The sequence below is a fragment of the Eubalaena glacialis genome, chromosome 10 (assembly GCF_028564815.1).
Source record: "Eubalaena glacialis isolate mEubGla1 chromosome 10, mEubGla1.1.hap2.+ XY, whole genome shotgun sequence".
Classification (NCBI taxonomy): Eukaryota; Metazoa; Chordata; class Mammalia; order Artiodactyla; family Balaenidae; genus Eubalaena; species Eubalaena glacialis.
In genome coordinates this window covers 120,840,222-120,864,005 of record NC_083725.1, presented here as the reverse complement: position 1 = coordinate 120,864,005, position 23,784 = coordinate 120,840,222, and the positions used below count along the sequence as shown (strand labels likewise).

Below are 23,784 nucleotides of genomic sequence, written 5' to 3'. Positions count from 1 at the left end.
GCCCGGCCAGAGAGCGAGCGCGCAACGGCGGCAAAGACACAGGCGATTCTCGGCCCGGCCTCCAGCGCCCTTCGTGCCCCCCGTCCGCGCGTCCCAGCCGCCCGCCAGGCCACCGGCCGCCCACCAGGCGCCCAGGCCCCGCGCCCGCCGCCCAGGACCGGCCCGCGCCCCGCAGGCCGCCCGCCGCCCGCGCCGCCATGGGGGTGGAGGGCTGCACCAAGTGCATCAAGTACCTGCTCTTCGTCTTCAATTTCGTCTTCTGGGTGAGCCCGGAGCCGCGGGTGGGAGGGCGCTCCCCGAGCCTGGCAGGCCGCGCCCCGCTAGGCCCTGCCAAGGGGGCGCAACCGGGCCGCCAAGTTGCAGGGCCACCTGTGTGCGCCGAGCGCGTGGTGGGGGGTCCTAGGCCGGCGGGTCGCAGCGGTGAGGCTCGTCCGGGGCCGCCGTGCCCCTCGAGGGCGGGGCGGGGGGGGCTCCAAGACGGGTTTCGGGCCTCTGCGCGTCGGGACCCAGAGCCCCGCGGCCGGGCCGGGCCGTTTGGGGACCTGGGGTCTGTTCCCGGTTGGTGATGGTGGTGGTGCGGTGGGTGCGCGCTCCGAACCCAGTACCCGGCCACTGCTCAGCCCTCCTGGCCGCTGTTTCTGGGACCACCCTGCTTCGCGGGGACTGAGGGGCTCGAGGGCGGGGCTCCAGACGCCCCGCCCCCATGAGCTCATCGGGGCCACCGCCCCTAGATGGGCGGCCCAGTGCGGTGGAGGGCGACGCACACTCTGCCAGAGTCTTGGGGACCGTCCACCCCATCCTGGGCCCAGTCCAGTTCACCCTCCTGCCTGCTGTCGCCACCCTGAGGGTCGTATGGGGGTCCGGGCCGGGGCGAAGCGCAGAGAGGAAGCGCCCAGGGCCCCGGGTGGCCCGCGTGCTGGGGTGCCTCCCCCCCGGTGCCCCCAGCTTGTGGAGCCCCATCCTCCTCCCCTTCTCACCCAGCCTGACCTTCCAGCCCGTCCTCCCCCTGGGGCGCCGTGGAGGCTGTGAGGGGCAGGGGGCTGGGCGGGTGTTCTGAGTTGGCACAGGTAGGGAGCCTGGAGACCTGGGGTTTCCGAGCCCCAGGGGTGCCGGGGCTGGGTGGATGTCCAGGTCCGGGCTTGGGAGGCCGCTTTGGAAAGAGGAGCCCACGGGTTGGAAGTCTCAGGGTGCGGGAGGGTCTCCTGGGGTCTGTGGGCTGCTGGCCTGAGTTGTGTTTCCTCAACAGTCTTCACTGCTGGCCTGTGACTGATGAAGCTTTGGCTTTTGTTTCCATTTCCTGTCAGTGTTGGAATTAGGGGGGTGGAGATCTCCTTCTGGCCCGGAGGGACCAGGAATGGTTGTCGGGAGCCCCTCTCACAGCTGTGTCCTGCGTCCCCTGCGGTCCCCTGGGCAGAGTGACTCGGGCCCCCTCCTTGCCCCTTCTTGCTTCTCTGCCACCCCAGGCTGCTCACCCCTTGTCACGGAGGACCAGGACAACGTCTGGTGGGTGCTTTCTTAAGTTGACACTGGGAGGGTAAACTTTTAAAATGGCTCCTGGAAAAGTGTGTGGGCCTGGGGACATCTGTTTGCCATCTGGACGGCCAAGGGTCCCAGGGTGGACCTCGGGGCACTGAGGTATTTGGGGTGGGGAGGGCAGGGACTGGACACGGAGTGGAGGTGTCACATCCTCCCTGCAGGGGCACCGGTGGGGGTCCTGTAGCCAGCAGCCTCTGCCCTGGGGGTGGGAGCGGTTAGGCTGTCAGGATGGGCCGGGGTGGGCCGGGCAGCCTTTGCTGAGGGGGTGGTCTTGGCAAGGGGTGTCACCGGGACACCCTCTGCCAGCCCCTGAGCCTGTGCGTACCCGGAGAGCCTGGGAGGGCCCTGGTGGGAGGGGGACGGGGGCCGAGGAAGGGGACTTAGCAGGAGTGGATTCTTGCCTTTGGACTGAGTGTAGGGGCGGGGTAAGTCCCTCCCACCTGCACAGCCTGGGAGGTCTCCAGGGCAGGCTCCCCCCGCCCCCCCCCCCCCCAGCTCAGCCTGGGTACCTCTGGTAATTTCCCAGGCAGCAGGGGTGGAGGCCTGACACATCCCCACCCCCACCCTGGGCCACTTTGTATTCAGGCTTAAGGAATTGTTTCTGAGGCCTCTCCCCTTCCCTCCCTCCCTGGGCATGCCCAGCAAACCAGCGGAGCATTCGCTTCCAGTGGCAGCAAGGCCCCACCCACCCATGCTGGGCTGCCCCCTGTGGTGGGATGCCACGCTGAGCCAGGCGGGGTGGAGGGGGGTGGGGGGGCGGGGCTCTCTGTGCGCCCCCTCCCCCAGCATCGCTTGGCCAAGAGCATGGTGCCAGGGGTTTGGACCTCGGTGGAGTCCCCACCCTGCTGCTCTGGTCCTGGGCTTCCTCCCTGCTGAAGCGGGGGTCCTTCCCCTGGGGTTGTTGTCGGATTAGTTCAGGAAATGGGTGTTGGGCATGGTGGCTGGTAGGGAAGACCGCATTCCTTGGCCAGTGTAGGCAGTGTCTTGGGGAAGGGGCTTAGACGCCTGGGTGCCTGGGAGGCCCCCGCAGGGTCCAGTGGGTGAGGGAGGGCCCCTGGTGCCCAGCCCCACCCACTCACCGTGCACCCAGCCACAGTGCAGTAAGGGCGTGCTGGGGGTGGGAGCTGGGTCAAGAGGTTGAGGATGGGTGTCTGGACTTGGATCTGGGCTTTTTTTTTTTGGCTGTGTTGGGTCTTCATTGCTGTGAGCGGGCTTTCTCTGGTTGCGGCGAGAGGGGGCTACTCTTTGTTGCGGTGTGTGGGCTTCTCATTGCAGTGGCTTCTCTTGTTGTGGAGCACGGGCTCTAGGCGTGTGGGCTTCAGTAGTTGTGGCTCACGGGCTCTAGAGCGCAGGCTCAGTAGTTGTGGCGCATGGGCTTAGTTGCTCCGCAGCACGTGGGATCTTCCCGGACCAGGCCTCGAACCCGTGTCCCCTGCATTGGCTGGCGGATTCTCAACCACTGCGCCACCAGGATCTGGGCAGGATCCAGTCCCTGGATCTGGGCACTTTTTAAAGTTTCATTTCAGAGAGTAAAGCCTTCCCCCGTGGGCGGCAGCATCAGAGGCAGGCTGGCATGCTGTCTAGGAAGGAGCCGGTCCCCGTGCACGCCCACACACACCAGCACACACACTTGCTGTCCCACCTCTCCGCGCCAGACCCCGGGGCCCAGGCTGTGTGCACTCAGCACGCCTGACCCCGGCCTGCTTTGGGGCCCCCTGGCCAGGCGGGCCCGGAGGTGTGAGGTGGGGACACGGCAGGAGGAAGAGCAGCAGCCCGGCCCGAGCTGGGGAGACGGTGCAGATGCTCCACCAAGGGCATGGAATTCCTGCCGGTGGGGTGGCCCGGGAGCTTCCTGGCGAGGTGACTGGGGCTCAAGGCCTGCTGCTGGAGCAGCTCAGGATGAGCAGAGGCGCCTGCCGCTGCTTCCCTGCTCACCCCACTCGAGTGGGCGACCTGGGGCGACCTGGGGCGGGCGAACGCCCTGTGTGAGCCCTGCTTGCCTCATCTGTGAAATGGGTGTGATCATAGCCTCTCCTGCCTGGGCCTGGCAGCTCCTCCAGCCGAATGCAGTCAGGGCTTCCTTCCAGAGGTAGCAGGGGCAGGGCAGCCAGACCTGGCTGGGAGTGTGGCTGATGAGCAGCCCGGCTAACTGGCTTTAAATTCTTGCTTCCGGACAGCACATGGCTGTCTATCACTTAGTGGTTCTGTCTTCTTCCTTCTCGGAGAGGGGACGTGACCCCGGCAGGCTCTGGCTGGGGGCAGGGATTTCCTGTTCCTGGTTTCAGTGGGAGGGCAAGTGGGCTCCCCTGGTGCCCCCGGGCGTCTGGCTGCCACGCTTTGGGGAAACGGCTGTTGGGCCAGGCCCTGCTGAGAAGAGGAAATCTGTGGTCTGTGCCCAGGACAGGCTGGCCCCAGGGAGAGTGTCTGGGCATTACGGGGCGCAGAGCTGGAGCCAGAAGCGGGGAGCCTGGGACCCTGGCCGGCTCTGCTCCAGTGCCGATGCGGTGCCCACCCTGTGGGGTTCCCACCCCCACCCCCAGCTCAGTGTGCCTCCAGGAATTGAGTTCACCCCCAATCCCTAAGTCATACTGCTTCCAAGTCCAGACAGGGAGATGGGCCCCCCAAAGCATCCCCGTCCCATATAATCTACCCCCCCCCCGCCTTCATTTCAGCGCCTGAAATCCCATGACAGGGAAGAGCCATGAAAATCAATAAGGTGTAGAGTCCGGGCACCCGTGGGAGGGGCGGACGTCACCTTTGCACTTGTGCAGCGTTTTGGAGAGGGCCCCAGGTAGGGGTGGGGGAGAAATGCGGGGACCCTGGCTCTGCCCGTCCCCCGAGACGCAGGCTGGGCCCGCAGCCAGGGCTGGGGGTTTCCGCCTTGGAGGCAGCACGCCCCCGTGGCCGGGACTCCTCATGCTGCGTGGAGCACCAAGCTCACTTCGAATCGGCCCTTTCCAGGTGTCCTGCAGGTGTGGTGTGACCCAGCACACCTCCTTCCAGAGCCTCTGGACTTCAGTGCCCCTCCCCCGCCCCCATACTTTGTACTGTGGGGCCTGGCCTAAGCCCCTCCTTCCAATGGCAGAGCAGGTGCTGCTTCACGCAAGACCACCTGGGGCTCCAGGTGGGCCCCCAGGTGCTGGGGGAATCCCCACAGGCGGGCAGGGGTCCTGGCCCCAGGGGTGGCCGATCAGCTGGCAGTAGGTCTCCCTTCGCTGGCCGGCCACCAGCGTGTGGTCGCAGGGGTGCCTGTTGGTGCGTAGCCGCCCTCCCTGGGCTCGAGGGCTGCGGGGCTCGGCGGGCAGGGAGGCACCTTAGAGCTGGGGCTCGGTGCATGGTGGGGGAGGGTGCTGAGGGCAGGGTGGTCGAGAGCCCAGTCGTGGGGGTCCGAACGCCACAGAGGCCTGGGGAGCAGGCAGCCGCCTTGCCCTCTTCTTTGAAGCCATGCCCCTTCTAACTTTGGGAACTTAGTGCTTCCCCTGCCCCCAGTTACTGGGGTAACGGGATGATTGTGGAGAAGGTGAAGGACAGGAAGCTGGGACCATGCGGGGTGGGTGGGTGGGTGGGAGGCCCCCTGGCATCCCGAGCCGTCACACGGGAATCTTCTGTACCAACTCCCACACGCAGGTCGGCCTGGGTCACAACTCTTCCTCGGGGAATGTCCAACGGCGCCCTGTAACCCGCCTTACCTGTCACATCACCTGCAGCTGGGCGTTGAGTTTGGTAGCCAGCAGCCAGCTCCTGGCGGGGATGTGGAGGTCAGGCCATGACCCCGGGGCTGCAGGGGAACAGAAGGAAGGACCCCGGGCCGCCCGCCTTCCTGGTCTCCAGTCCCTGGTGCTGGGAGGCCTGAGCCCCAGAGCTTGACGGCATTGGTCTCGGGGGTGCTCGCCGGGTTTGGGAAGCACCCTCTGCAGTCCTGCCCGCCCCCGGAGCTCACGGGGAGTCTCCCTCTCTGCTCCCCATCCCGGGGGCTCGGCCGCCCGCCTGCTGGACGGACAGTCTTCCCCTCTGTCCCCGAGATAACAGCTCAGGCGCACACGAAGTCCCACTCCCCTGTGCCAGGCGGGCACTGGGCTGGAGCCATGCCCTTTGCCTCCAGCTGGCCCACGGGAGCGATAAGGAGACCGAGATCCCAAGTGCCCACACGAGGAAGTGGTGGAGGCAGACTGGAAACCAGGGCCGGTCCTTCAACCAATGTGGTTCGCGGCCGGCATGGCTCCAGGCAGGGGCCGGGGCATCCCCAAGGGCGGCTGGCTGTGCCTGGGTTTGCGCGGGGAGCACGTGGCGGCCAGAGAACCTGACCTGCCCCGGGGCCCCTCCACTCACCTCTGGCCCCTGCCTGGGCCCACCCACCTCCTGTCTTCCTCCCAGCGTTTGCCCAGCCTACCCAGATCCTCCTTGTCGGATGTGTGCACCCTGCTGCAGCCCCTCGAGTGCCCTTTGCTGGCAGGTGGCTGGGACGTCTGTGTCCACACGCCCCTCACTGCAGGGGCTGAGGGGACAGAGGGACATCCCACAGGAGGGGCCCTTTCAGCCAGTGGGGTGGGTGTGGGGCTGGGAGCAGGCCGCTTCCCGGCCTCCCCGCCTGCAGTGGGTGGTAGGTAGGCTTGGGGACGGGCCCAGGAAGCAGCCGGGCCCTGCGGGTTCCCCAGGCCCACTCTGCTGTGCCCGGAGAGGTGGCAGGGTGTCCTCGGGGGCCTGCACTCCCCTCCCGGGGACAAGGGGCTCCTGCATCCTGCAGCTGGTGGGGCCCAGGAGGGCCAGTGTCCTCTTCCGCCCCCGCAGCTATTCTTAGAGGCCAGTCCAGGCGGCTTCCTGACGTCGAGGGGCCTGGAGAGTGGTTTCCGCTTCCTGGCTGAGGCGAGGGTCCCTGCTCCTCTCTCTGTACTTCCTTCCCGCCTTGAGCTGGGTGGCTGTGTTCCCGGAGGGCACGACAGGGCCGTAGGGTCGTTGCCCACCCCCCGGGAAGGCTGAGTCGGGCCCCGCGTCACCCTGTTCTCATGGTGGGTGGAGATGGAGGGTCCGCCTTCAGGGACCCAGGTCCCCGCCTAGCCCAAGGGTGGTGCCTTCTGCCCCCACTGACCCTCCACATCCCATCCTCAAAGGGTCTTTGCTGCACCTCTTTCCTCTGACTTATCCCGGTGTCTGCAAGGGCGTTTCCTGCCTGTGGCCTTCACTGCCCTCCTGGGGAGGGTCTCCAGGCCCCCAGGACCTCCTGGTTGCCGAACTGCATGGGCACTTCGTGGCACATTTTCCCAGCAAGAGCGTGCACCCCTTGCGGTGGTGGGTTAGGGAGCAGAGCGGCTCAGAGCCAAGGCCCTTCCCGGGTCACGACGGAGCTGCCCCCTCTATCATCTGTCTCTGAGAGCATCAGCGCTGCTAATTAAGGGAGCACGTTGATGCGTGGGTGTCCCTGTCACTCCTGGAACGCGTGGGCAGGACTTGGGGTGACCACTGGGCCAGCACGTGTGGGTGGGGAGGGATGGAAGACAGATCCCAGCTCAGCTCCCACTCAGGGCCTGGCAGGAGCCGGGGGTTGGGGGGGAAGGTTGTCCCAGGCCTGCCCGGGCAGCACCCACTCCTACGCCCTTTCAGCTGCTTCTTGGAAACGCAGACAGGCCGGGCAGGAACCCAGTGTACTTGGCAGCCCCGCCCCCCCTTTTTAGTTGACGCTATTATTTATTAATTCTCGGAAAGGAGGAAGAAAGAAACAGAAACTGCATCTTTCATAGGATTACAAACAGTCCGTGCCGTCCCCTGGTGTGGAACCCTTCAGTAATCCCAGCAGCTTAGGGACTCCTTCCTGAGCTGCTCGCCAGCCCCACCCGAGCCGGAGCATCTCAGGATGCAGGAGCAGGTGGCAGTGGCACTTCCGCCAGGCCAGCTAGCAGGAGAGGGGGAGAGGGTGAGTGAGGATGTGTCAGACTCTGCCACTGATCAGCCTGCCCGGAAACTCCTGCGGGTGGCCACAGTAACGGCCAGCGCCGTCGAACGCTCTCTCTATACGGTGGCACCATCCGAGCGCTCTGTGGATGTCAGCTTGTGTACTTTTATTTTTTGAATTTTATTTTGTTTATTTTTTATACAGCAGGTTCTTATTAGTTATCTATTTTATACACATCAGTGTATACATGTCAATCCCGATCTCCCAATTCATCCCACCACCACCCCACCCCCCCTTCCACTTTCCCCCCTTGGTGTCCATATTTTGTTCTCTACGTCTGTGTCTCTATTTCTGCCCTGCAAACCGGTTCATCTGTACCATTTTTCTAGGTTCCACATATATACGTTAATATACGATATTTGTTTTTTTCTTTCTGACTTAACTTCACTCTGTATGACAGTCTCTAGATCCATCCACGTCTCTGCAAATGACCCCATTTCGTTCCTTTTTATGGCTGAGTAATATTCCATTGTATATATGTACCACATCTTCTCAGCTTGTGTACTTTTAGTTCCTCATTATACACACAAGGATATTGGAGGCACAAAGGTGCCGAGATGGTCCTGAGATTACCCAGCAGCCAGAGGCTCTGGGCGCCCTTGGCTGCCACACTCTGATTCCTACCCAATGCGAGGACTGAGTGCTTTCCGTTAAGTCTGGACTCTGTTTTATAGCGGGCATAAGTGTTCCTTAGTTTATCCAGTCCCTTTTTTGACCCTAAAACCTCAGTTCTGTGGACAGGACTTCAGCGTTTCCAGATGCTTGCTGTTGGCCGCTAGAAGCCTGGGGGTCCTCACCTTGGTGGACGGTTGGCATGAAGACAGCAGGCTGGATCCTTTGGGACCAGAAGAAACATTTACCCCTAAAGGCTTTGCTGCTTAGAAGTTCAGTGGACAGGGATTTGGGTGTGTGGGGTTTTTTAAACAGCTTTGTTTGACATAGCGTCAACTGCACGTTTAAAATGTACAACTTGGTAGGTTTTGACGTAAGGAGGTACCTGTGAGACCTAGAGAGTGGTCCACCAGGAGAGTGAATGTATCCATCACCCCCAGAGGTGTCCCCGGGGCCTTGGGATCCCTCCTCCCCGTCCCAGGCCACCCGCTGGCCTGTCATCTGTGCCTGTGCTCGGCATTTCCTGTACTTTTTACATGAACGGAATCGGAAGGTGGTGGTTTTTCCTCCTGGTCTGTTTCTGATGGTCAGCGGGATTATCTGGAGATTCACTCTGGTGGTTGTGTCAGTAGTTCCAGTAGTTTCTTCCTTTCCCCTGCTGGTGGGCATCCACCCACTCACCGCTTGAAGGACATCGGGTTGTCCCCGGTTTGGGGGTGTTACCAGGAAAGCTGCTGGCACGTTTGTGGTGGGCACGAGCTTCCACCCCCCTGGGGCAGTACTGGGGGTGCAGGGGCTGGGCGCATGGCGGGTGGAGGGGTGGAGAACGTCCCGAGGACCCGAGCTCTGTCTCCTGTGTCCCCACCCTCGCCTGGGGGTCTTCTCACTTCAGCCCATCCCATAGGTGCTTGGGGGTGTCTCACTGTGGTTTGATTTGCATCTCCCTGTGACCAATGACTCTGCGCGTCTTTCCATGTGTTTATTTGCTGTGCACATTTCTTCTTTGGTGACGTGTCCAATTTTTTTTTTTTTTTTGCCCGTTTTTTAAAAATCGGTTGTTTGTTTTCTTGTTGTTAGAGTTTTGCAAGTTCTTTATAAATTTTGGATACGGGTCCTTTGTTAGCCATTTGCAAGCCCCAGTCTGTGGGTTATCTTTTGAAGAGCAGGCTTCTTTCAGACCTCTGCTGCTTCTGGGACCCCTGCCCTGCCCTGGGCACCCCCTCCCTGCAGAGGCATGGGTCCACCCCACCCTCTGCCTTTTCTCACGGCCTGGGTGGGGGGATTGGGGGGGGATTCGCAGTGCTGCCTTTGCCCTTGCTCTGTAGGTGACCTTAGGTGAATGCCCATCCCACTCCCCGAAACTGGGGGTGGTCACTGCCACCATTGCCTTCATCCAGGCCCACCCCAGCGGGTCTGTGCGGGGCCTGGAATGACTGGGGACCGGCTGAGGAGGGTACACTTAAGCACCAGGCTCTCCCCTGCCTAGAGGCAGGACTGCTTTCTCTGTTCACCCTTCAGGAGGGGGGCTGGAGCCACAGGGGAGTCTGGAGGCTGCTGTCCCCCCTCCACCCCTGCCCCCCGCACATCCTGGGGTCTGCAGTGGAAAGCCCTTCCCGAGACAGGAGAGCTGGGGACTTTGCCTGCCACCCCACGGTTAGCATCTGGGTGCTGGGATAAGCATTACCCTCACAGCATTTCTGTTAGGACCAAGTGCCCTACATGGGCTTGTCCCCTTGGCTTCTGGGGTGAGGGGCTGCATGGGGAAGATGGGGGTGGTCCCAGCCCAGCCAGGGGGGCGGGAGGCGCCACTCCACGCTCAGCTCTCCTTACCGACGGGGATACTGAGGCTGAGTCAGGGCTTGGGGCCAGGCCTCTCTGACTGCAAAGGAGGCCCAGGACAGGGCTCCCCCTGCCCCACCCCCTCCGTCCTGGAACGTCTCACAAAGCGGTCTCTGGACCACAGTTTCAAAACAGAATAAGTGGCGGTTTCTAGCCAGAGTTACCACGGCAACCCTCAGCCTCACCACTGCCTCCCCTGGAGCTGCAGATGGCAGCCAGCTCGGGGAGAGCCGGAGGGGCAGGACTCCCTCCGGAGCCTACCTGCCCCGTCCCCGCCCTCCCCCTGCCCCGTCCCCGCCCTTCCCCTCCCCCTCCCCCTGCCCTCCTGGGCCCTCCCACCCGCTTGTGGGTGTGACAGGCACCCGGAGCAGCCGCGGGACGCCGGGAGTTCGGCATTGCCCTTCCAGGGGTGCGCAGGGCCCGGGTGCCCCGGAGGGACCCTGCCGGTCCCGCTGCATGCGCTCCGGGAAGGGGGAGAGCAAGCGTGCTGCCCTGGGTGTGGGGAGTGGAGTCCCTAGTTGAAAGTTTGGAAGAGGGGGGCAGAGAGGGTGCCATCCCGCCCCGGGGGGCGGTGTTGACAGCACCACCTTCAGGGGCAGCCCAGCTGCTGCCGGGCGCCAACGGTCCCAGCAGTACCCACCAGGCTCGTCGTCCACGGAGCCCAGTGTAGGAGGGCCTGGGCCCGGGCCGCGGGGCTCCTGGCCTCCCCGCCCCCCATCAGCACCCTAGCGTCACCTGCCTGGAGATCCCTGGAGATGCTTGGGGCTTTCCTTGGGGCAGCCCCTGGTGCTGGGGCTTCAGGTCTCACACGCTCTACTGAGCCTGTCTCGGGGCCGCGCTCCCTGGCCAGGGCCTTGGGGGCAGGCACTGGGCCGGCCAGGTGGTCTTCTTGGGGTCCGCTTTTTGGTTTCTCTTCCTCACTGGACACGTAGCTGACGGTCGGTGTAGGAGCTGGTGCTCGTAGCTCCGGGGAAAGTTACTGCCTCGGGGAGCAGCCCAGGGAGGAGGCCGGGGTGCGGGGGGCAGCCCAGGGAGGAGGCCGGGGTGCGGGGGGCAGCCCAGGGAGGAGGCCTGTGCTCGCAGGGGCATGAGTCAGCCGGAAGCCCGCGCCCCCCCATGCCAGGCTCTGAGCAGAGCCCCCTTTCCTGCCCGCCGTCAGCGCAGCCTCCGCCTCGCGGTCTCTCTGGCGAGCACAGCGAGCTCCCTTGCTCTCCCGGCTGTTTCCCGTCTCCGTGACGGCAGGGAGTTACCCCACAAAGCCCCGGCCCTGTGGCTTCCCGGCTGCCACCGGCCCCAGCAGCCTCTGCCAACCACACCAGGGCCCCAGTGGCATCAAGTGCCCACCCCCTCCTTGTCCTGGCAGCAAAGATGGGGTTCCCGGACGAGCTTGGGACTCTTGGGGCAGTGCCACGCCCTGGAGGAGGGCCCAGCGTTCCCTGGGGTGCTCGGGGTCTGGCCAGATTTAGCAGATAAAGTACAGATCATCAGTTAAACTTCCGCTTCAGGTAAACAGTGAATACTTTTTTGGTGTAAGTATGTTGCATGCAGTGTTTGGGACACACTTACACTAAAGACGTGTTTGTTGTCTGTCTGAATGCCGATTAACCAGGTGTCCTGCATCTTATCTGGCAACCTGTCTGGGAGTCTCACTCCCGTGGTGCTGGCGGGAGGGTCGGGGACCAGCCACATGGTCCCCCATGCCCAGGCCCCCCGGGGCATCTTGACAACCAAGGCAGCAAATCAGACATTTGGAGCCAGCGGCGGCCCAGACCCCAGGGGCTAGTGAGTCCTGCCTGGAGGGAAGCCCTTCACGCAGACCCAGCAGACAGGAGGGTTCGGCACCCTCCTCTCTGTGTGTGTGTAGTGTGGTGGATTCACGCTCACCACTGCTGGGCTCTGGGCCACGAGTGACACCATGCCCTGCTCTTTCCCCAGCTGGCTGGAGGTGTGATCCTAGGCGTGGCCCTGTGGCTTCGCCATGACCCTCAGACCACCAACCTCCTCTACCTGGAGCTCGGAGACAGGCCTGCACCCAACACCTTCTACGTAGGTAAGTGGCAGAGGACGGGCTGAGGAACCTCGGCCAGCTCTGGGCTGGGGGCCGGCAGGAACGGGCCACTGGGGGGTGTGATCATAAGCTCAGCAAGGCCTCAGACAGGCTGTCAGGGAGGGCTTCCAAGGAGGGCTTCCAGGAGGAAGCAGGGGCTGAGCCAGCTCAGCGGGGCTGGCTTCTTGCTGGGGCAGGGAGGAGGCCAGCCAGGAAGGGCTCTTGAGGCCAGAGGGTGAGACGGAGCCAGAGAGCAGGTGGGGTTATGTCAGCCTGGGAGCCTTGAGGGTCCCCTCCGGAGTTGGTGCAGTGCCTGCCTGGGCCGGGAGTGGGGGGTGCTCCCAGGGAGAGCTGGAACTGGGGGCGGGGTGGGGTGTGGCTTTTTTGGACCCCACCAGATCACCTCTGGGGGGGGGGCAGGAGCAGGAGAGCGGCAGCTGGGTGGGGCGGGGGCAGAGGGACGTTCGGGAGGCCCGACACAGGGGCGTTGCTGGGCAGCACAGAGGTCCCTTCCAGTGGGGGGGACCAGGAATGTCGAGCGGCGCTGAGACTGGGCCGCGCCTGCCCCCTTCCCCTGCGCTCCCCTGTGTCATATGGTGGGTGTTTCAGGGGAGGCTTCCTGGGAGGGTGGGGCTGGAGCCCGGAGCCCCCCGGGATGGAGACTCAGGGCCTGCATGACTCAGCCCTGCAGCCACACCTATAGCCGCCGTGTTAGGCCGCGAGTCTGCCTCCTGGGTGCCCGTGGCGGCCCCTTCGGGGCGTCCGTCAGGCTTGGGGGCGGGGGGCTTGGGCCAGCGGCCCCCGGGGTGGGGGTGGGAGTGCCGGAGGAGCGACGGAGGGGCGGGAGGGGAGAAGGGGTGCCCCCTGCCTCCTGCTGGGGCCCCGCCCCCCATCAGGGAAGGTGGGGCCTAGCCCTTGTGGAGCTCTGGGAGTGTTTGTTGAGATGCGTCTGTCCTTTAAAGGACTGGCTCCTGGGCCGGCCCTCTCACTCCCACAGGCCGAGCGGCAGGGCAGGGGGCCTTCGGGGCTCAGGGCGCCCTGAGGGGCCAGCAGCCACCCCGCGGCCTGGCGCGCACCCTCCGTCCTGTGTGGACCCCGCACGCGGGACACACGCTCCGCTGCTGAAGCGGGAGTGGCCCGCACGCTCACCGTCCCGCCCGGGGCCGTGGGGCTGCCTGCCCCCTCCCTGCCCGTGGCCGTCTGGGGCTGTGGCTCCCAGGGCCAGCCGTCCCGGGGAGGGTCCCGAGCCCTCTTCCACAGGTTCCTGGGCTTCCCCCGCGCTGTGGGGCCCCTCACGGGTCTGAGTCTCAGGAGGAGAGGGTGAGTCCGCCCCCCGAGAGGGCACAAGGGCTCCGTGACCCGGGGCCCCCGCACACGTGCCAGGCCCCCTCAGAAGCAAGGCAGTCAGCTGGGCCCACACGTCTGAGGACGCAGGAGTGTTCTCTGGGCCCTCGAGGGGTGTTTCTCTCCCGCGGGGCTCCTCCCAGGCCTCTCCTTTCCCTCTCAGAGTCCCCACGGGGGTCTGAGCCAGCACGTGCCCGGGCCTTCTGTCCCAATGTGGGAAGGGCTGCTGCCACCTCTGCATCCCCATCTCTGGGACCTTGGGTGCAGTGGGTGTGGGCTCTGCCGGTGGCAGAGTTGAACCGGCCCCAGGGTGAGCAGTCTGGGAAGGGGTCCCTCCCAAATTGCTGGGGACGGGGCCGCCAGCCTCGTGGCTGGGGCGGCTCCTGCTCTCAGCCCAGCGTCTGGCCCAGCAGGCGGGAGAGGAGCTGAAAGCTCCCCTGCTTCAGGCCAGGATGGGGCAGGAGCGGCAACGGGCTGCAGACTTGGGTTAGGGACACGGTCCGGGCCAGGCGCGCAGATGTCTGGGGGGACCTTGGCGGGAGAATGGAGGTGGCGGGGCTGTGCTCAGGCTCTGGCGGGGAAGTGGTCCCACGGGAGAGGCTCGTCGGGGGTGGGGCAAGGCTGGCGTTCGAGCAGGTGTCCCCCCGGTCCACTCACTGGGGGCCGCACGTCACCTGGGGCCTGACCCTGGCTTCTCCTGGCTCTGGAGAATCCTGCCCTTGGGGAAGCAGTGCCGGCTGCTGGGGAAGCAGTGTTAGCTGCTGGACCACCCGGCAGGCTGGGTGCCAGCCCCTGGGCCTTCTGCTGTGTCCCCGTGGGCGGGGGCCTCTCAGAGCCCCTCTGGCCAAAGAGTTCCTGCCCACCCAGGGCCGGCCTTCTGGAGCCTCTTGCTGGCTCCGAAGCAGACTGGGCCTGCCAGGGAGGTGGGGGAGCAGATGTGGGCCCTGACAAGAGCTCTTTGTCCAATGCCAGGCAGCGGGGGTGGGTGAGCTGGGCTCGCTCAGCACCCCGGGCAATGCTGCAGGGCCCAGGAGGGTCCCGGACCTCACTGGCCAGAACCAGGCCGTGGGCTCTAGGTGGAAGCCCGGCACCGTGGGGGGCTTGGGGCTGGGCCTGGGGTGGTGGGGTGGGTCGGGTACCGCCTCTGGGTCTCCCAGCCTCTCGCAGGACCCTCCAGGGCCCGGAACGCCAAGGTGCCCCTCCCTGGCGCCCTGTGCCATCTCGCTGAACCTCAGGTAGTGATGTGGGGATGGGGGTCTCAGGGCCCGAGCAGAGGACACCTGGCTCAAGGGTGCTGTGCCCGAGTGAGGCGCTCCCGAGGGCAGGCCTGGTGGGAGGCTCCGTCTGGCCAGAGGGGAGGCCCCGGGTGCTTTCTGAGCCCAGCAGTGGGTCCTGGCCCCCAGGCTCCTTCTCCAAAGCCTGGCCAGGCAGGGGCGACGGGCCCTTGGCACCGGAGCCCTGGGACCCATTGTCCTAGCACTGTGGAGGGGGCTCGGGCTGCCTGCCCGCCGCGTAACCACGGCGACCGGGGGGTGGGCCCAGGTCTGCTGGTAGGACTAGTGTTGTGGGAGGTCCTTGGAGAGACGTGGTTCGCGTTTTAAGGGGCGCGGGCCCCGCCTGGGTGAGCTGTGGACGCGGAGAAGGACCGCATGACCAGCAGTGGGTGCTGGGCAGGCCAGGGGGGCAGACTGACCCCGTGTGCCATCCTCGAGCTGTCCCAGCCGCCAGGCCTCTGCGTCCAGCAGGCTCCAGCCCCCAGGGTCAGGGCCTCAGAAGCCGGGTAGAGCCCCCTCCTCTGAGCAGAGAAGCCGGACTCGAGCCCCCGCCTGAGAGGGCGCAAGTGAAGCGGGGTCGCCAGACCCCTGGGCTCACCTCCACCCCACCCCACGGGCCAGTAGCTGGGTCCTCTGTGCCAAGACGGGGGTGATCCTCCACGGCGCCCCCAAGTCCCGGAGACTGCGGGAACCAGAGTGGGTCTGGGTTGTGGCGTCGCACTGAGTTCTCTGAACACTCACCACAGGCCGTTCGGTCCTGGCCTCGGCAACGCCGGTTTCCATCCACGTCACAGAGGAGGAAACTGAGGCCTGGAGAGGGGCCCACACGGCCCCGCCGGGCTGCCAAGCCCTTGCAGCTCCTCTCCAAGCCACCGGGCATCTGACGTCTTCCCAGCAGGGCGGGCGTCAGCGCCTGGTGGCCCTCCAGAGTCCTGGGCAGTGGGGTGTATGTACGCAGCCGGGGAGGAGGGCTTCCGGGAGCGCTGGGGCCTCTGGGACGTCAGGGCATCGGGGTGTCTGTCTGTCCTGCCTTCTTGGGATGTCAGGGCGCTGAGGGCAGCCGTCTCTCCCCTGCAGGCATCTACATCCTCATTGCCGTGGGTGCTGTGATGATGTTTGTTGGGTTCCTGGGCTGCTACGGCGCCATCCAGGAGTCCCAGTGCTTGCTGGGGACGGTAAGGCCCTGGGCCGGGGCTGGGCTGAGGGTGAGGGCTGCGGGGCCGGCCGGGGGCAGAACCGGGAGCTCCGGTGGAGACAGAACGCCTTCAGTCCCTGATGTGGAGCTTGGTGCCCCCCCTTGCCAGTCTGCCTGCGGACCTCCCCCAGAATGCCAGCTCTCTGGTTTCCCCGATCGAGTCTCAAATTCCCCCGAGGTGGACTGCCGTGTTACGTCTAGTTCTCTGTCTAGTTCCTACTGAGTTCCAAAGTTGCTTTTTCTCTTTCTTCCTTCTTAAAAAAAGCCACAGATATAATAGGGAGTGAGTCCCGGTCCCAGTGCCAGAGCCAGCCTCAGGTGGCCCTGGGCACGTCACCCACCGACGGATGGGAAGTGGAGGCCTGGCTGTGCTGCCCAGGGCCTGGCGTCTGGGAGACGCGGGCTGCAGGAGGCTGTGCCTGTGTCTCCGGTGGGCGAGCCCAGGCGCACCACGGCGACCCCCTTCCCATGGGCTTTGCCTCCCTGCCCTTTCCGACCCGCCCAGAACCAACTGTGTCCTCCCCTCCCACACCCACCCCATCCTGTGGAGCCCGGTCCCTTGGCGATGATGAGAACATTGGCATCTCGCTGCCGGGCCAAGTCCTAGATTCCGCTTCTCGGCTCCACACCTCTCATCCTCTGTCGGGTCTTGGGTGGGTGGATACCAGCGGCCACCCCACACACGCCGGTCGGTCACTGGGGCCTCAGGAAGCCCCGGGCCCTCTCTGGCCGGCTCTGACCTCCTCTCTCTGCCCTCCCCTCCCCTTTTCAGTTCTTCACCTGCCTGGTGATCCTCTTTGCCTGTGAAGTGGCCGCCGGCATCTGGGGTTTTGTCAACAAGGACCAGGTGAGCCAGTGTCCATGGGGAGGGGCAGGGGGGCTGCTGGTGGGGAGGGAGGAGGGGCTCGGGCTGCGGGGGAGGGGTCGGATTGCAGGGTGCTTTGGGAGGGCTCTTCCCGGTAGGAAGCCCACAGAGGGCTTTCTGGAAGAGGCAGCATGGCGACCGAGTGGAAGGCAGGGTCACCTCTAGGGCTCGGTGGCGGGCAGGTCTATCCTGGGAGTGATACCTTCCGGGAGAGCCAGGTGAGGGTACGTCTCGGGGGGGGACAGTCCCGCTGTGCTGTGACCGCCTCCCTCCCCAGATCGCCAAGGACGTGAAACAGTTCTACGACCAGGCCTTGCAGCAGGCCATAATGGACGATGACGCCAACAATGCCAAGGCTGTGGTGAAGACCTTCCACGAGACGGTACAGTGGGGCTGGGGGGAGGTGGGGAGGGCGTCCAGGGGGGCTGGGGGACCAGGGGAGAGGCGGGGGCCGGGGAGGGCGTCCAGGGGGGCTGGGGGACCAGGGGAGAGGCGGGGGTCGGGGAGGGCGTCCGGGGGGCTGGGGGTTTTGTCCTCTCAGTGAGACCTCAGCCAGGAGCGGGAGGGGCATTGGGACCTGGGGAGATTCTGAGGGACCTGGGGGTCCCCGGTGGGAACTAGATGAGCCAAGGCAGCTGGGGTGCAGGGGTCTCTGCGCAGCACAGCTGAGTGCGAGGAGGGGGCGGAGTGGGCCGCTGGGCTCCGTTCTCCCCCTGGAGGGGACCCGCCCAGCCCCCCGCCCTCACGCCTGGCCGGCGCAGCTCCTGGGGCCTCTGTAGCTTGCGGGCCACGTGTCCAGGGCTGACGGCGGGCGCCCTCCATCTCTGCAGCTTAACTGCTGTGGCTCCAACGCGCTGACCACAGTGACCACCTCTGTGTTCAAGAACAGCCTGTGTCCCTCGGGCGGCAACATCGTCAGCAACTTGCTAAAGGTGGGTGATGATGGGTGGGGCCTCCCAGGGTGGGGTGGGGCCTGCTGCCTCCCCCATTTGGCTGCCACCCCTGGTGGGTCCTGGGCGGTGGCTGGCCCTCTCGGGGCTCCCGCTGGCAAGGGCAAGGACACGGCCATACGGGGCAGTCCTGTGGCTGGAGTTGGGGCTGCTCTGCCTGGGGGCTGAGGCCAGATTTTTGTTGCCGGCCGGCCTATGGGGAGGCGAGTCTCTGGCCCAGGTTCCCGATGGGGGAGCCCTCTGAACCTGCCATGGAGGCGCCCTGACCTCCCGGGTCAGCCCCGTCGTGGGTGCTTCCCAATCTCTGAGTGCACGAGGGCACACACGGCACACTCGCCATTTCCGTGTTTGTTTAAAACGGATGTGAGTTAAAACCTGGCAGAGACCAGGCCTTGTTCACACCTCCGCTGAGGGGTCCTGGGGGGCAGGGCTGTGCCCCTCTGTGCTCCTTCTGCAATGCCCCTGGGCTGCGGCCTCGCCGGGGGCTGAGGACGGGCACCTCTGACTGCTCGCTGGCCGCCCCCGCAGGAGGACTGCCACGGGAAGATCGACGAGCTCTTCTCGGGGAAGCTGTACCTCATCGGCATCGCCGCCATCGTGGTGGCTGTGATCATGGTGAGCGGGGTGGGCCGGGCGTCTGCTCAGGGCCCCCCCATGGGTCTCCGGGTGTTGACCCACCTGCCCACCGCCACCCCCTTCTCCGCAGATCTTCGAGATGATCCTGAGCATGGTGCTCTGCTGTGGCATCCGGAACAGCTCGGTGTACTGAGGCTGAGGCCGCAGGGAGGGCCGCTGGGACCCCCGCAGTGCCCCCAGAGTGACCCGGACACTTCTGAGAAGGGGCCGTCACCACCTGTGTATATAACCTCCTGGTATCACTGCTACACTTATCAGCCTTTTTACTTTTGAGGTTTTGTTCTTGTCCTGAAGTTCCCTGTTGCTTTCGGGGCTGATGTCACCTGTAGGTGGCACGTGAGTGGCCCTGGGGACTGCAGGGCAGGGGCCCCCTCTGCTTTTGGGGCTGCTCGGGGGCGCTGCTTGCTCAGCCGGGCCTCTCCTCGGGGCCACGAAGGGCCGTCCGGCCGAGCTGCGCCCTCCTACCCACCCGTCCCCATGGGTGGCACACGCTCAGCCTTTTTAAATCCTTGTTCCTTTCCGGCCACCTGTCTCTAGAGCCGGGTCCACGAGCAGCCTTATGCCTTCAACGCACCTCTCCTTTCTAACGCGTCACCTTCGATTGTAATTACATCTTGAAAGTCATTCAATAAAGAAGGAAAAATCAGGCATGCTACCACGATGTCCGGCCCCTTCCTGTGCCCGTGGTGTCTGAGACCCAGGGGCAGCCCGAGGGGCCGAGGAGCCTGGCGCAGGCAGTGCTCAGCTCTTTGGACCTCGCTGGGCCCAGGCTGTGCCGCCGACCCTGTTGGTGGGTGTCTGTGGGGCGCCCAGAAGGACTCCGCGGAGGGAGTGCCCCTTTGTTGGGCCTTGTGCCACCTGGAGCAGCCGCCACCCGGCCCTCCCTCCCACCCCCATTCCTTGTGAGCCACTGCCCAGCGGGGTCTGTGCGGGGCAGGCAGGCGGCCCAAGAATGTGGTACAGGATGTGGGGCCCCTGTACGACTCGCCGCCCTCCTGAGGGCCAGCTCAGGAGGATGGATGGACACACTGCTCCCTCCCAAGGGTCTGAGGGGCTCTTCTCTGACCTTCTAGTTGCTTGCAGACGTCCCATCAAGGGGCTGGGTGGCCACATCTTGCAGGGGCTGGAGGGCAAGGCCTCAGCCACCACCTGGGGGAGCCTACCTGGCCCACCACCGTGGACTGAGGCCCAGCCACCTCTTGGGTAGGCTGCTGCCCCCAGCGGGAATGCTGGGTGATGTCACCATGAGCTGCATGCAGGTACCCCCCTGCATGTACATTAACTTGACCTCTTGAGACAACAAGTCCCTGGCTGGGATTCATACGTCAAGGGCTCCCTGGGGCCTCCTTGGGGGTCTGATTTTGGAAGCTAACCCCAGCCCTGCATTGGGGGTCACAGGGCCTCAGCGGGCCTGCCCTTCCACAGTCCAGGGGGGTGCTGGTGGGTTGGGAAAACTGGATGGCCCAAGGAACCCGCTCCTTTTTACTTCTCCCTGTGCTGCGAAGCCCTGGGAACGTCCTGGGTGTCACCCCTGCTAGCTGCGGTGTCAACTAGCTGCCTGCGGTGGCCTGGATTCCGCGTTCCTGGTGAGGCTCTGCATGGGGGCGGCCTTAGGGATGATCAGAACGGGCCCTGTTTCCCCTCTGGGTCCTTGGGCTAGGCCGCAGCATGGCCTGAACCCTGGATTCCCGGGGTGCAGCCCTGGGCGAGGGAGAGCGCTCTGGCCGTCCAGCAGGCGAGGCGCCAGCAGGGAAAGGGCGCCGGCCGCCTGGGCCCCGGGCCAAGGTACGTGCGGCCCGTCCAGGGGAGACCGGGATCTGCCCTGCGCTTCGGGGCAGAAATAACCAGCCAGGCCATCGGCCATCGGCAGGAATAGGTAAGGGCGCCTCTCCCAGGAGGGCTGCCACACGGCGGGCCCGGGCAGTCGGGAGGTTGGGACGAGCGGGCAACGTGGGACACGCCCAGCTGCCCGGCTCCCGGGACCCACGGGGGCGCGGCCGGCCGCTCCAGGCCAGGACCGGAAGTGCCCGGGAACGACGCCGCACGCGTCGACGCACTTCCGGTCCTCGCGGCTTCCGGCAAGTGGCGCTGCGGCCCCGGGAACGCGGCGCTGGCCGTTAGCCCTCGAGCGTTCTGGGAGTCGTAGTTCTGCCTCCCAGCCTCCCTCCTGGCCTTAGTCAATTCCGGTCTCTTCGCGAGAGAGCGCCGTTTCCGGGAGGGAAGACAGCGAATGCGCAGAGACCACACTCCCGATAGGCCTCGGGAGTAGCGGCCCAGTGACTTGTGGGAGATGTAGTTCTTCAGGCGCGGAAGCCGCGGCCGTCGGCCGGCAGAGGACTCAGTTTCCCAGAGGGCCGAGCGCGGCGCAAGATGGAGGCAGCCAGGCCGCGGTGAGCCGGTAGGTTTGTGGTGGGGAGGACGGCGCTGCTGGGCGGTCGGGCTTCGGGAGGCCGCCGTCCGCAGTCTGCTGCGCCGAGCAGGGAGACCCTCGTGAGGCCCGGACCCTTGGCCCATCCACCCGAGGTAGCCGCAGAACTTAAGCCCCCGACACGGAGAGCCTGCTGGGCACGGGCCGAGGCCCTGGGCGCGTGGAGTGGAGAAAGTCAAGGGTCCGCCTCCCAGGGGAGCGAGACAACCGGCAAAGAAGCCAGTGTTCCCTGGGACCTGGTCTGCCCGACCCCGGCCCTGAGAAAACCCCGAGCCCCCCAGGCCCTCAGCCTGTACTCAGTCCTGCCCTGCGCTGAGCTCGGGAAGTTCTCAGAGAACTCAGAGACGCAGACCCCGCATTCCCTATCTTGGGGCGCGATCCCCGTCTCCCCGCGGCGTGTCCCACTCACCACGGGCGTTCCCGCGATTCCAGGGGACGGGGTTGCAAATTTAGGAAGCCGGAGTCAGGTTGGAACTCCAGCTTTGCCTGCAACATACTGTATGACGGGCAAATTCTCTCCCCGCTCCGGCCTTGCCAGCTGTAAAACAGACACCATTGGCGTTTACTTCGTGTCCCTTTCCTGGAGTTGTGCCTTCAATTTGGGAGTCACGCGAGGCCCAGAGGAATGGAGATCTTGCCTGTGTTTGACCTGGTGCCGGGCACTCAGAGCCACTCCTGGTCTGCCTGGTCTGGTCCTCGGTGGGTGCACGAGCAACGGGTCACCGTGGGCGAGGGAGGCTTGGTGGGAGGAGGGAGTTGGTGGACGGAGGGCTGTGCGGAGGGTGAGACTGGGCTGTCCTCTGAGCCTGCAAACAAGCTTCAGGGTGCCTGGTGACACTGGAACAGTAACCAGGTGTTGGCAGCACTTCTCTGCTCAGCTGGGAGAGTGACGGGTGTGCGGAGGAGCACAGGGCAAATGCCCCAGGAGCTGTGGGGCTGGCCTCTGCGGAGCAGGGCCGCTCCGGCTTCCTGAGCGCTTGGCCCGCAGATGCCAAGGGTGTGTCCGCAGACTCCTGGAGCTCCAGGGCATCTCACAGCGGTCAGGAGCACACCGCCTCCCCACGGAGCAGGCAGGCGCCCGGCCTTTGTGGAGTACTCGCTGTCTGCCACGCACCGTGCTTGGCCGAGAGAGGGAGTGCAGAGCAGAGGTCGCTCTCGGCCCTGGGTTCAAGCCCTGGCTGGCTGCTTACTACCAGACTCCCCTGCAGCAGGCCTCCTAGTGGCTTTAGTCAGACTGGCTGGAGAGGATTGAATGAGGTGACACATCAGAAGGACCGGCTCCTGGGCCTGGCTGTGTCAGGGGCTCCGTAAACCCAGGCCCACTCCCGGGGTGGTGGCTCCACTCCAGCATGTCTGCCATTTGGGCTGATGGCTGCCTCTCCCTCCCTGCCTTCAGCCAGCCACTGAGCCACTGAGCAGAGCCGTGCCTGGGGGGGGCCTTTGCGACCAAGAACTTTCTCCAGCGCTCGGCGCACCAGCCGTCCAGCACAGGCGCCCAGCAGCCAGGGAGGTAAGAGGAGGGCTTTCGGGGTGGGGGGCCTGGCCGGTCCTCCTTGGATGCAGCTCTTCCTGCTCATCCTTCCCCGGGGTGGTGGGTCTGCAGGAGGGACTTGTTGTCCCCAGTGACCGACTCCCCGGGCTGCTTTGGTGCAGGTGTGGCGTGGCTGGGGACACATGGCTGAGGCGGGGGACGGCCAGCACTTCCTTGGCTCCGGGGGCGACGCTCTGCCTCCCGACCCCGTCTGCCTCAGCGACTCGGACTCCGACCTCAGCCTGCCCGATGATGCTGAGGTGGAAGCTCTGTCTCCAGGGGCGCTGCCCGGGGAGGCCCTGGGGGATTCGGGCCCCGATGAGCCCCCCTCGCCCCCCTCGCCCCCCTCGCCCCCCAGGCGCTTCCCCACAGCAGCGGTGCAGCCCTTCCACCTGAGAGGCACGAGCCCCACCTTCTCCCAGCGCAGCCACGACATCTTCGACGGCCTGGAGCGGGCAGCCAGGCGGGCTCCGCCCTCTGCGGCCCCAGCTGGCCCTGGCGACAGTGGGGGCTTCCGGCAGCCGCCGACACTCTCCAGCCAGCCTCCAGCCGGGGGCCCAAGCAGGGCCACTCGGAATCCCGCTCCCCTGAGGGTGCCCCCCGTCCCTGACTACGTGGCCCACCCCGAGCGCTGGACCAAGTACAGCCTGGAGGACGTGGCTGAGGCCAGCAAACAGAGCAACCGGGCCGCCGCCCTGGCCTTCCTGGGCCCCCAGAACCTGGCCGCCCCCAGCGACTACGTGCCCTCCTTCAACCAGGACCCCTCCAGCTGTGGGGAGGGCCGGCTCATCTTCACCAAACCGGTCCGAACCGGCGAGGCCCGGCTTGAGAAGAGGAGGGTCCCGAGGAAGGCAGGGGAGCCGGGTGGGGGCACCCGTGGGATCCCGGGAGCGGCGGGGGGCGAGGGCCCCGTGGAGCTGGCCCACCTGGCCAGGCCCGGGAGCCCGGAGGCCGAGGAGTGGAGCAGACCCCGGGGGGGCCTGCAGGAGGTGGGTGCACCCGAGGGGGAGGCCCACGCGGGGTCTGGGGCCAGCGCCCTGCCGGTGGAGACGGTGGGCTTCCACAGCAGCAAGAAGCGGAGCAGGGGCCACTTCCGGAGCAAGGGCAGTAGCCCCGAGGCCCCAGGCGCGGAGGTCTGAGTGGGGAGACCGCCTGGCCGCCTGCCTGCCCTGGCTGAGCTGGAGGGACAGCCACCACTGTCCCCCCGGGGTGGCTTCAGGGGTGGCGCAGGCTCGGGGCCCCACCCCCAGGGAAGGGAGCCAGCGGGCTGCCTGTCGGTGGCACCAGCGGCCAGGGCAGAGACCTTGCTGAGGGTGTGAGCCAGGGGATGGCGGAAGCCCTGACCCACCCCGTGCCCAGGGGGACAGTAAAAGCTCTGGGTGTTCCTCAGGCTCTGTGTCTCTTTGTCAACCCCCCTCCGCCCAGGACTGTGGCCAGGGCCCTCTCTTCTCTCCAGACACCCCATCACCCTGTTCCCACATTGGAGCCTCGCAGCTTAGCATCAGGGGGCTCTGAAGGTTTTTAAATCAAGCCTGTGTTCCTCAGTGGCACGTCTTCCCAGCCTAGCTGAGGTGACTCCC

The 23,784-nt window shown here is 65.6% G+C and overlaps 2 protein-coding genes across 5 annotated transcripts; both read left to right on the top strand.

Annotated features, from left to right (window-relative positions):
* CD81 (CD81 molecule) lies at positions 1–18,900 on the top strand. Of its 2 annotated transcripts, XM_061202277.1 has the most exons (8): positions 2–263; positions 11,870–11,984; positions 15,677–15,774; positions 16,567–16,641; positions 16,937–17,041; positions 17,490–17,591; positions 18,138–18,224; positions 18,316–18,900. In XM_061202277.1, exons 1-8 carry the CDS (start codon positions 198–200, stop codon positions 18,376–18,378), a joined length of 711 nt encoding a protein of 236 aa, XP_061058260.1. In that variant the 5' UTR covers positions 2–197; the 3' UTR covers positions 18,379–18,900. The 2 variants fall into 2 exon arrangements, with proteins under 2 accessions (XP_061058261.1, XP_061058260.1); XM_061202278.1 differs by lacking the exon at positions 18,138–18,224 and having other exon boundaries at positions 1–263.
* A 1,593-nt stretch (positions 18,901–20,493) lies between these two features.
* Positions 20,494–23,589, top strand: TSSC4 (tumor suppressing subtransferable candidate 4). 3 transcript variants are annotated; one of them, XM_061203895.1, is made up of 4 exons: positions 20,494–20,643; positions 21,212–21,372; positions 22,070–22,183; positions 22,327–23,589. In XM_061203895.1, the coding sequence occupies exon 4, from the start codon at positions 22,348–22,350 to the stop codon at positions 23,341–23,343; it is 996 nt and encodes a 331-aa protein (XP_061059878.1). In that variant the 5' UTR covers positions 20,494–20,643; positions 21,212–21,372; positions 22,070–22,183; positions 22,327–22,347; the 3' UTR covers positions 23,344–23,589. The 3 variants fall into 3 exon arrangements, with proteins under 3 accessions (XP_061059878.1, XP_061059880.1, XP_061059879.1); XM_061203896.1 differs by lacking the exon at positions 20,494–20,643 and adding an exon at positions 20,650–20,768; XM_061203897.1 differs by lacking the exon at positions 21,212–21,372.
* Positions 23,590–23,784: the final 195 nt, after the last annotated feature.